The following is a 12,442-nucleotide window of genomic DNA, read 5'->3' on the forward strand; positions in this document are numbered from 1 at the left end:
GAAAGCAGCATAACAACGCACACGCCTTGGCGTCATGTTTACGAGAGTCTAGTGCTGTCTAGGTAGGCAGATCAGTAGGTTTAGGAACAGAGCTTGTACGTATACTTTAAAATAAACATCAGAATATAATGCACTTAAACTGTGCATGAAGGCATTCTTGTAACCAAGAGTTGCATGTTGTGCTCCCCTTCGCCAACATAGAGAACCATTAAAATAAATATGCCACCCACAGGGATTTATCATACAGAATTACATAACCTTCCACTGGAGAGAAAAACAAAACAAAACAAAGAGAAAATAAAAGACAAGAAAATGAAGAAGCTATAACCATATCATCTGTCTCTCACTTTTAAACTCTTTCGCATTTGGGCCGGGTGCAGGGATCGATTGCCTGGTTTAAACCCTAGGAAAAAAAACTGCTTCGTTTTCTGTGATGTCATTGCATCATCATAAAAGAAAGGTCGTTGCACCTGAAAGCTAACAGCGTTTTACCCTGAAGCCAAAGCCAGCGGTTTATCTCAGGTCGCTGTACACTCGGGAAACCTGGCTCTTTATTTTCACTCTTGTTTTATTGCTGATACTGTCCTCACGTCACCTTCTGACCCAGACGCCACAGTGGGAAAAAGACAAAGGGTTCAGGGCAAAAGCAAAAGCGAAAATGGAGTAAACAGCAAAACGAATGAAGCCAAGCATGTGAGTGTCATGACAGCAAACGCAGCAAAATAAAACCACACCAGCGTGAGATGTGGAAGCACAAAAGCTTGCTGCCAAATACCGTGTCTATACTGCAACCGAGTGACGCGACCAAACTGGATCCTTATCGTTTTTAAATCAATTAAATGAGCGACGCGGTGCAAGAAAACTAGATTGTTCCCATTATGAACGGCAATTGTCGCATCGCATTACAGAGCTTTATTGATTATAACAGAAGTTATCTAGTTATTTGCATTGCATACTTGCATTGTATAAAAAAGTGCACGTGTCCATTATAAATCAACAAAGCTCCCTACATTGCATGCACACAAGTTGTGCAGCTTAAACAGGAGAAAAATAGTTTTATTGAGCTGCTTTGATTGCTGCACTATAAATGAAAACCAAGGTCAAGAATGCTGGCTTGAGAAACACTGCAATGAAGCAATGCGAAATTGGATTACCTGTATTATAATCAACAAAGCTATCTATACCACTAGATTGTGAATATTCTTGCGTTGCATCCGCCTCACTCTCTTCTGTTGATTATAAAGGGAGTGATCTAGTTGTTGCACCACATTCCTTGCATGCAGTGTAAGCAAAACATGAATTCCTATTATAAACAACAAAGCTAGCCTACAAGCATGCAATATCGAGTTTTATTGCATCACACCACTCTCCTTGAAGACAGCTTTGCTGATTATAACAGGACCAGTCTAGTTTTGCTGACTTGCAATGTGGACAAATCTCAGTTGCTCCCATAAACAGCAAAGCTGTCTATACTGCAAATGTGCAGTACTGGTTTTGATGCAGCATTCACTTGCAGGTGCACGTGGTTGCATTGGTTTTAAACTGATCGAGGTAGATTTGTTGCATTGCTTGCTTGCAGTGATGAGATCAACAAAACTGCCAGTGCTGCAACAAAATTGCATCCATGCAGAGATTACGATGCAACAAAACTTGATTAAGTTACATTCAAAGCTGCATACTTAAATAAATCTTGCAAGTAATGCAACAGAATAAATATTGCATGCATGAAGAGATTGTGATGCAACAAAATTTAATCGCAGCTGTTATAATCAAAGCCATATTCATTAACGAAACTGTCTATCCTGCAAGTAACGCAACAGAAAATATATTGCATTCAAGCAGAGATTGCAATGCAACAAAAAACTTGACCGCATCTGTTATAAACGAAGCCATACGAAAAGGTCTATCCTGCAAGTAATGCAACAGAATAAACATTGCATACATGCAGAGATTACAACGCAACAAAAACTTGATCACATCGGTTATAAATCGAAGCCATACGAAACCGTAAATAAGTAATGCAACAGAATAAACATTGCATTCATGCAAAAAAAACTTGATCGCGAAGCCGTATACATCAACGAAAGCATCTATCCTGAGAGAATGCAACAGAACAAACATTGCAAACATGCAGAGATTGCGATGCAACAAAACATGATACTCTAGCTCCCATTATAATCAAAGCTTGATCAATGCAAGTGCAAAATGTAACAAAACTCGACAGCATCGCTCGCTCGCAGCACAGACACGTAGACGAACAGGAGCGGCCTGGCATATGACCAAATATACAGTTTTGCTAGGATAAAAGATGAACCTGTGCATTCACGTCAGTTTGGCATGAAGATGTCATCCATCTCCTTAATTAAATCCTGACTGATTTGAGGAGAGTAGGTCTCCCATTGGGCAGAGAAAAGGTGAAGTAAGCCGCCCCGTGACCTTGTGCACTCAATGGTGTGAGCAAAAAACCTTTTAAGCCATCGCGCTTATTATATTAATATCTTATTGGCAATAATGATCGCATCAGTACAGTACTAGATGGATAAGGGGGAGTGATTTTTATCACAAGTTGCCCTTTTCTCTCTCTCTCTCTCTCTTTAATAGGACTAAAATCCTCCCGGGATGAGATAAGGGAGTCGACACAGATTTGGCAAACCCCGCCCAGATTCTGGAGATGGGTCATGGCTATATAATAATAAAGCAGTGCTCCACATTTAGCGTGCTAACATCATCAGATATCTTAATCGCAAGCTCCGCGGGCACGTCTCAACGTGTTGTCAATTGATTTTATCGTAGGTTTCACAATTCTAAGCACTGCCTCAGTTACGACTCAATGCAGTAAATTTAAATAAAACCAGCTGGTGGTGTAATTTAAAAACCTCTACACATTTAAACATGACTCTTTAGCTGTTGTATTGTATGCATGTTATTTAAATGCGAGTTGTGTGTGTTGAGATGGGCTCACCATGGCTGCAGCGGCGGCCTGCGCTGCGACGGCCGTCTGGTTGGCCTGGTGCTGGGCTGCTTTAATCTTGGCCTGCAGGTGCGCCGGAGGGTGAAAATACTTGCACTTCTCGCGCGAGCAGCGGCTCTTGATGTAGTCCATGCACACGGTGACAGTGTTGTCGCTCGTGTCGATCATGGGGCTGTCGCTCGGATGGGCGAAGCGGCAGTCCGTCTCGCCGCGCGCGCAGTTGCCCCGCTGAAACTCGCGACACACCTGCCGTTCGCAGACGCAAAACACACACACGGACAAACAAACAGGGAACACAACAGAAATGTGCATGCAGAGACGTGAGTCAGTGAAGTTTCAAAGCTTTCAGGTACGGTAAACAAACACAGGATTAACAAAGGCAGTGACGGCCCCTCTCAGTGTGGGAGGGCCGCGGAGGAACAGAGCCTCTTATCATTACAGACATCACTCAGTTGCTAAGTGATCGCACATTTACACACACACACACGTTTGTTTTTGTGAAATGTGGGGACATTCCAAAGACATTCTATCGCCCTACACTGTTAGGAGTTCCCCTGCTCCTAAGCCTACCCTTTACACACACACACACACACACACACACACACACACACACACACACACACACACACACACACACACACACACACACACACACACACACACACACACACACACACACACACACACACACACACACACACACACACACACACACACACACACACTGCCTTAAACCTACTCATCACAGGAAACATTCTGCCTTTTTACTTTCTCAACAAACAAAAAAAAAACCTCATCCTGTATGATTTATAAGCATTTTGAAAAATGGTGACATGGGTAATGTCCTCATATTTCACCCTTTCCTTGTAATAACTGTCATACCCATGTCATTATACACATTTGTGTCCTCATATTTCACAAAAAAGCACACACACGCGCACATACACCCTTCAACTGTTATTGTTTCAACACTGATCATTTTCTTGCACTGAATTGAAATGTCTCACACTTCTGTCTGTCCTCCATCTCACACCTTTCTGCAATGAATTCAGCTCCATCTTTAACACACAGACGAACACGCTTGGTCTTTATAAACTTCAACGTTAAAGCTGGTTAATCTCCCAGTGAGGTGGACCTCGAACATTCAGAAATAAACCCAGTGATGATGCTAGTATTTACATACTGAATTATGATTTGGTATTTTTTCGTGCATTTTTTTGGCAAACTGACTAATAATTGGTCTTTTAGCCATAATAGGTATTTTTGGCCTTTTCCTTCTCATAATTGTTATCTTGAATAGTTTTTTGTATTTTATTCTTTATTATTTCCAACATATTGTACTCTATTATGATTGTAATTTGTTTGCATACTGACTTTATTATATATATATATATATATATATATATATATATATATATATATATATATATATATATATATATATATATATATATTATTATATTTTATTTTTACATATAATTGCATACTGAATTATGACTGGTCTGCTTTCTTGCATTCATTTGCATACTGACTTACGATTGGCTTTTCTCTCTTACGTTTATTAGCATTCTGAATTATGACGGGTTTTTTCTTTCTTTCATCATTTCTTTATCTTGAATTATTATGTTTGTCTTTTCTTTTTCACATATATTTGGACATTAAAAAATATTTCTAACATCTTGTACTGTACTGCATACTGACTTATAATTGGTCTTTTCTTGTTTTAATTATGATTGGGCTTATCTTTTTTTTAATTATTATGATTGGTCTTTTTTCTCTGTTATGTTTATTTGCATTCTGAATTATGACAGGACTTAATCTTGAATTATGGTATGTATTAAAAAACATTTTCAACATCTTAAACTGTATTATAATTGTGATTTATTTGCATAATGTATTGCAATTCCTCAAAATTTCCATTTTTTTTGTGCATATTTTATTTAACTTTCCACCCATTTATCCCAAGGATTCAAGGTTTGACTACTTAGATTTAAGAGTTTGTCCCCGGTGGGAGATGACACAACTATCACACTGCATGCTTTTAAGACCAAAAACGTGTATTTGAACAAAAACAAACCTTTCTGCAAACAACATTGCATATTATACAGTCAATAATTTTAGTTAAAAGCATGAACAAGACTAACCTTCTTATTATTTTCTAATACCTTTCATCTAGATTTCAATAACTGCAATGCCATTCAAACTCTGGTTCAGAAATGAAGCGGTCCGTCTGAAGCTGAATGAATGTCTAGGTGTGCCGGTTTACCTCGAGCTTGTCCGTGCGCAGTAGTTTTTGTGTGGAGGATGAGCTGGGCACGCTGACCGGTGGGCTGCCTGGGACGATGACAGGCGTGTTGGAGAGCATCTCAGTGGGGACCAGACCCATGCTGTGGCTCATGGGAGTCAGATACGGAGCGTAACTCAGTCCAGGGCTCGAGCCCAGACCTTGGCTGACAGGAAATGTAGGCTGTGAAGACAACAATTATCGTGATAGACAACTTCCCCTTCTGGACGCAGGGTTCCTACAGGTTTCTTTAGGTTAAATTCAAGTCTTTTTAAAGGGTTAGTTCACCCAAAAATGAAATGTCTGTCATTAACTCCTCTCCCTAATGTCGTTCCACACCCGTAAGACCTCCGTTCATCTTCACACACAGTTTAAGATATTTTATATTTAGCCCGACAGCGTATGCAAGTGTATGCACACTATACTGTCCATGTCCAGAAAGGGAATAAAAACATCATCACAGTAGTCCATATGAGACATCAGTGGGTTAATTAGAGTCTCTTGAAGCATCGGAAATACATTTTAGTCCAAAAATAACAAAAACTACGACTTTATTCAGCATTGTCTTCTCTTCCGCGTTTGTTTTCAATCCTCAAATAAAGATTCAAACGGTTATGAATCAGCGTATTGATTCATGATTCGGATCGCGAGTCAAACTGCTGAAATCACGTGACATTGACGATCCGAATCATGAATCAATACGCTGATTCATAACCGTTCAAATCGTTCGGAAGAGAAGACAATGCTGAATAAAGTCGTAGTTTTTGTTGATTTTGGACCCAAATGTATTTCCGATGCTTCAAGAGACTCTAATTAACCCACTGATGTCTCATATGGACTACTGTGATGATGTTTTTATTCCCTTTCTGGACATGGACAGTATAGTGTGCATACACTTAGATACGCTCTCGGACTAAATATAAAATATCTTAAACTGTGTGTGAAGATGAACGGAGGTCTTACGGGTGTGGAGCGACATTAGGGGGAGGAGTTAATGACAGACATTTCATTTTTGGGTGAACTAACCCTTTAAGACCTTTTTAAGACAATTTATATAAACGAATACCTATTTCATGCCCCTAACAGCAAAGAAAAACTAAATCCTTGAACTTATGTTCATTTATTTTTCAAATGTGGAATGGGTAAAAGATTAGCAAAGCAGGTGTGAAAAATAAAAGCATTTCAGTAGGCCACCAGAAAGTTTTGTTTTTTAACATTAGCTAGCTGCTTTCTTAGATTTTTTGCACTTCTCCTTTGCTTGTTGCTTAAGGTGTGTGTTGTGTTGTAGTCTATGGCTGTGGTGCTGAAGCGCGTGATCTTCATTTACTGAAGGCATCACGTGTTCGCAGTATTTTGTACTGTGACCCGGGGCTGTGTTGCGTTCTCAATTATTGGTTCCGCCACTCTTTATTTATACTACGTTATTTAATCAAAATAATCATGGTTGACAAATGAAACTTTTGAGGAAAAATACAATACGGAGAAGTTACATACAAACAGCACAATTTTTAAGACCAAGACATCAAAATTCAAGACTTTTTAAAGTCTTTTTAAGGTATTATTTCCAAATTAATAAATAAGGCCCCACAGGAACCCTCTGGAAGGCTCAGCAACAGCAAAACTCAAGACCTAAGGCTGCATACCACTGGTTGCATGGTGGTGCCAGGGATCATGAACTGCATCTGCTGGGCCAGCATCGCTGCGGCCGTCTTCTGCTGGATGAGGTTGTTGCGTCCGTTGATTTCCAGCTGCGTCTTCAGATGCGCTGGTGGGTGAAGGTACTTACAGTTCTCTCTCGTACACCGACCCTACGGCAAGAAAGATCACAAACGAGAACTCGTAAGAATCTCAACAGTTTAATTAAAAGGTAAGTTCACCCACAAATTAAAATTCTGTCATTCATTTCTCACCCTCATGTCGTTCGACACCCGTAAAAATAGTTTTTGTGCGCACAACACATAAAATGATTGTAGAGCCGCTGTAGTGAGATGGGCTTTGTAACGACGTCTTTAGTGCCTTTATGGATGTTTGGTATCAATGAAGGCCTTTCTGAGCCATCGGATTTCAACACTAATATCTTCATCTGTGTGTGAAGATGAACGGAGGTCTGACGGGTGTCCAACCACATTAGGGTGAGGAATTAATGACAGAATTAACCCCTTAAGTGTCACTGGCCCACCGGTGGGCCCATTAGCCACTGCATGTTTAAAACAATATATCCTATATTTGTCCTGATCTAATGTTGACAAACTATATATCATTCAAAAGCTTACGAACTCAAGATTCATCCTGTGCAAACCGATTTAAAATCGGACCTTGCGTTACCATGGAAACGGTGCTCTAAATTATTCTAGCGGGCTCCTCCCCAAGTGGCGTTGTCATGTTTCATATTTATTTAACATATTTATTTAATTTATAATAAAAACCTTTTCTAATCTTGACAAAACGCATATCGTCGGAAAGGTCTTAGTCTCACGGTTCTATATCTGCAAACTGTTTTGTGATATTTACACAAAAATATATACATTTGACACAGGAAATTGCATTTTAAAAAATCAATGGAATTTCAATGACACCCGGTGGCTATTTGTGGTACAACACCTAAACAAAATCTCATGGGAACTTCAATTTTTGTGATATCAACTTCAAATTTGGAACACAAATTAATTAGAAATATGGCTTTGATTTGATAGTAATTTTAGAGCCCACATTATTTTGTAACATATATATTTTATATTAAATATTAAATATCTAGTACAGTATTTTTGATTTACAGTACATTTAAACTTCCATAACTTTTTTAAAATTAATTTTTTTTAAATGATTTTACTTGAGCAATACTCTGCTGACTGTCTTCTTTAAAATGAGACCAAACTTATGTCTATATTCCAACGCATTCTTGAATTGCAACCATTTAAGTTTGGATAGTGAATTTGGCAGTAATAAATGACACATTTGTCGACTATAGCAGCTAAACCTGCTTGACTAAAGCATGACTTTAGGGGTAGTTGATATGACCAAAATCTGAAATGTTATTTTTAACACGCACCAAAAAGTTTGCCTTTGTGATTCTTTAGTGACCTTTTTTCACTGACGAAAATGAGCTGGTAACTAAATAAAAACAGTTTGTGGAGGATAAAAACTAGGACCAAAATCTACGGTCATCTTCGTCAAGGAATATAAGCGAGAGGAAAATGTTAGGGAGGCACAATTAGGGAAGCGATCCCATCAGAACTGATGTCCTGTGTAACAGATGCACACATGCGGATCTAACAGCGGGAAAACACGGAGCTGTTGAGCTTTTTCAGGATCATGCGACAGCGCTTCAGAGCAGCTCAATCAATGAATAACACACATTTATGACCGGTTATTGTTTATGAACTAATGCTGAGGAATAATGAATGTTTACTTTACAATGTTTATATGGTAATATGTTTTAGACGGTTGTAGCAAAACATATTTTACCTCCATCATCTGAACTTGAACGAGCATCCAGCGCAAACATTTCAAAATAAGAGTCCTGTGTATTTTGAGCTTGTTTATAATTAAAAGTCACGCACTAGATATACGTTTTTGGTTACACAATAAACTGCATTTCATTTAATTCCCATTTAATTCATAGTGAAGAGGAAAGACTAAGAACAGAATTTTACATTATTACTCAATAAAGTATCAGGGTTACTAAAACCATTAAAACATATTCATTACTTGAAATTAAATAATTAAAAAAATTAAATTAAACTTATCTTAACCTGATATACTAAAACAGAAGTACAACATAAAAACTACATAGATGTTTTAAAAAAACAAACATAAAAAGTGAATTGAGCTCTTTTGGTTTTTTTTTTTTCAAAACAGTCAAAAACCCAATTATATCAAAATGTCAGTTTATTCAAGTAACTCAGTTATGTAATGCTTAAATGCTCAATGAATGCATTACAAACTGAACTAAACTCATTAGATTTTAGTTGACTAAAACTAAAAACAATTTATGTGACTAAAATATGAAAAACTAAATCAAAATTTGCTATCAAAATGAATACTGCTTCGCAAAACACTGTAGAAATGACACTACAACACACGTGAAATACAAGCGGCATCAATGCAGTGAAGATTTCGGCTCCGTACTGCAATATTAATTAGGCCAAAGTTAGAAGAATATTTTCACAAGGTCAAGCGTGTGTTTGCATTGAACCTCCACTGCAGGATATCCAGTGACACGGGAGGCCGAACTGAAACAGAGATGTGCGAAATAGTGGAGGAGGGGTTAAAAAATGCAGAGGTAGCACATACTGCGGACATGCAGAGACACAGAACGAGATCTCTGCTTCTGCAGATGCTGCTCGCTGGAGGTGTGAGAGCGCCACGCTAACCCTCAGCACAAACATCACACGGGCTAAACACTTACAAAACCAGGACCATGAGGGAAACGGGAATATACATAGCATTCATTAAAATAACAATGAAAGAACTCTCATTCATAAATTATATATATATATATATATATATATATATATATATATATATATATATATATATATATATATATATATATATATATATATATATATAACAGAATTATATATAATTTAATTTCACATATTTATTTATTTTTATTTCTATTTTAAATATCTTTTATATTATTAATTTATTATAACAATTATATATAATTTAACTGTACATATTAATATTTCTAAATTCTATATAATATAATAAAAATATTTTAGAATTTTCCATTTCTATTCTATTTCTGTTTTTATGTCTGTTAGATTATTTCTATTTCTGATGTTTGCTAAATTAAAAAAATTTAAATACTTAAAAAGATTTTTTAAATAATTATATATATATATATATATATATATATATATATATATATATATATATATATATATATATATATAAAAACAATACAAACCATTTCTAAATTCCATTTTTTGAATTTTGATTTTAATGTCTGCTAAATTTAAAAATATTATTTAATTCTTTATATTTTTACATTTTAGAATTTTATATAATTTAATTACAATAAAAACTATTTCTTTTTTAAATGTCTGTCAGATTATTTCTGTCTCTGCTCGATTAAAATAAATATTTTTAAATAATTTATGTATTTTTACATTTTTAGAATTATATATAATAATTTAATTACACTTTTATATTTCTAAGTTTTATATTTTTAATTCGTTTTTAATGTCTCATTGTTTTTTTTAGAACTTTAGAATATTACTATTTCTAAAATCTATATTTTTAATTCAGTTTTAATGCCTGCTAAATGTAAAAATTTAGAAATTATATATATTTTTACATTTTTAGGATTTATATAATTTAATTACGATTTCTTTTGTTTTATTTCTGTTTTATATTTCTAAATTTTGTATTTTTAATTTGTTTTTAATGTCTCATATTGTTTTTTAGAATATATAATTAAGCTATACATATTACTATTTCTAAAATCTATATTTTGTAATTCAGTTTTAAAGCCTGCTAAATTTATCGTCCGATTAATCGCGATTAAACATTTGAATCGTTGTCCAGCACTATATATATATATATATATATATATATATATATATATATATATTTTTTTTTTATTTATTTATTTATTTAAGAAACAGGGACAGCGTACAATAAACATTAACCTCAAAGGGAGAGATGCATAGTACCAGGTTATAGCTCAAGAGCTAATTTTCACCCGTAGTCCCTGGGCAGGCTGATGTTAAGCTACAATATATAAACAAACATGATAAAAAATTGACTTTTTTGAACATGATAAAAAATTCAATTTAAAAAATTGAATAAAAAATTAATATATAACATTTTTAGAATTTATACAATTTAATAACAATTTCTATTGTTTTATTTCTGTTTTTAATGTCTGCTAAATGTAAAAATATTTTTTTATTATATATATTTTTACAGTTTTAGTATAAACAGTGTCAAAATATAAAAGTCTCATTAATTTAGAATGTTTCCATGCTCATTTCACTATAATCAAATTCCATAATTTTGATTTAGTCATAATACTCATGCTTCCTCATTAAGGGTCCAACAGCGTTTAAAGCAGAGATGTGACCTATATAAGCGATTGTGTTCTCTGCATTGATGCACGGAGGTCACAAATCCCTTGAAAACATCTGGGGAAGCGTTCGCAGGAATGTGCTCGGTCAGCTCATCTGAGGTCTTGCTTGCTTGTGGTGGTTTATGACAACAAGGATAAAAGCACAAGATGTCCAGGTATCCTTCCTTACTCGGATTACAATGGAGATAGTGTGCTATAAATAACACGAAACTAGATCTAAATGGAGCACGGCTGTCATTTCAATGATCTCCAAACAGTTAAACAACGCTGAATCAGCTCACCGCATGAGCGCCGCAGCCGCACAAGCTGAAATATCTGACTTCTGTTAACGCGCTCGTGACCTTGGGTGATCGATTAGACCCAAAATACACTGCATTTGCATCATTTAAAAGCTTTGAGTTATTGACAGATTTGTGTTTTCGCTCACCAGGCCAATTAATGCGCACTTACAGAATGCAGTTTCAGTAAATTATAGCCTACACTATAGTAATTAGAAATGTTTCGTGAGTAGCAAATCAGCATATTAGAATGATTCCTGAAGAACCGAGTGACACTGAAGACTGGAGTAATGATGCTTTGCATCACAGGACAAAAAAAACATTTTAAATTAGAAAAGTTACTTTAAAGGGGACCTATTATGCCTCTTTATCAGTGTCCCCAGGATGTGTGTTTGTGTAAAGATTCAGCTCAAACACATCATGTTTTAAATGCCCATTTTTGAGTGGAAGGGAAAACATGCTGCTTTTATGTGTGCATCTTTAAATGCAAATTAGCTGCTTTCCCCCACCCCGTTTGCAGAAGAGGGCAAAGCCTGGATAGCTCGTGAAAAATTACATCGATAACATTTTGATGATTATCACGCGCTCACACTCTTCTGTCATGCTCTTCTATCATGCGAGTTTATGAACGGATGTGTTTTAAAGCCACATCAGTCTTAAATGCTGATATATGGTTTTCTGATCTGCTGTTAATATGAATCAAACAACAGAAGAAAAACAGAAAATCACTCAATGCTCTGGACTGAATAACTTTAGTAGCTTTAATAAGAACACATTTCTTACTTGAATGCTGCTGTTAATGCTCTGGTGAGGAGATGGAGGACTGTGTA

The 12,442-nt window shown here is 35.8% G+C and overlaps 1 protein-coding gene across 19 annotated transcripts in view; it reads right to left on the bottom strand.

Annotated features, from left to right (window-relative positions):
* Positions 1-12,442, bottom strand: part of mbnl2 (muscleblind-like splicing regulator 2) — a 103,569-nt gene that overhangs the window by 23,288 nt on the left and 67,839 nt on the right. For all 19 annotated transcript variants that reach the window (XM_067442250.1, XM_067442246.1, XM_067442244.1 and 16 more), the window contains exons 3-5: positions 6,899-7,063; positions 5,238-5,438; positions 2,963-3,217 (exon numbers count right to left, since the gene is read on the bottom strand). In XM_067442250.1, coding sequence (XP_067298351.1) covers positions 2,963-3,217; positions 5,238-5,438; positions 6,899-7,063 — 621 coding nt within the window. The remainder of the gene's footprint in view (positions 1-2,962; positions 3,218-5,237; positions 5,439-6,898; positions 7,064-12,442) is intronic.

This window comes from Pseudorasbora parva, chromosome 4, assembly GCF_024679245.1.
Source record: "Pseudorasbora parva isolate DD20220531a chromosome 4, ASM2467924v1, whole genome shotgun sequence".
Lineage (NCBI taxonomy): Eukaryota > Metazoa > Chordata > Actinopteri > Cypriniformes > Gobionidae > Pseudorasbora > Pseudorasbora parva.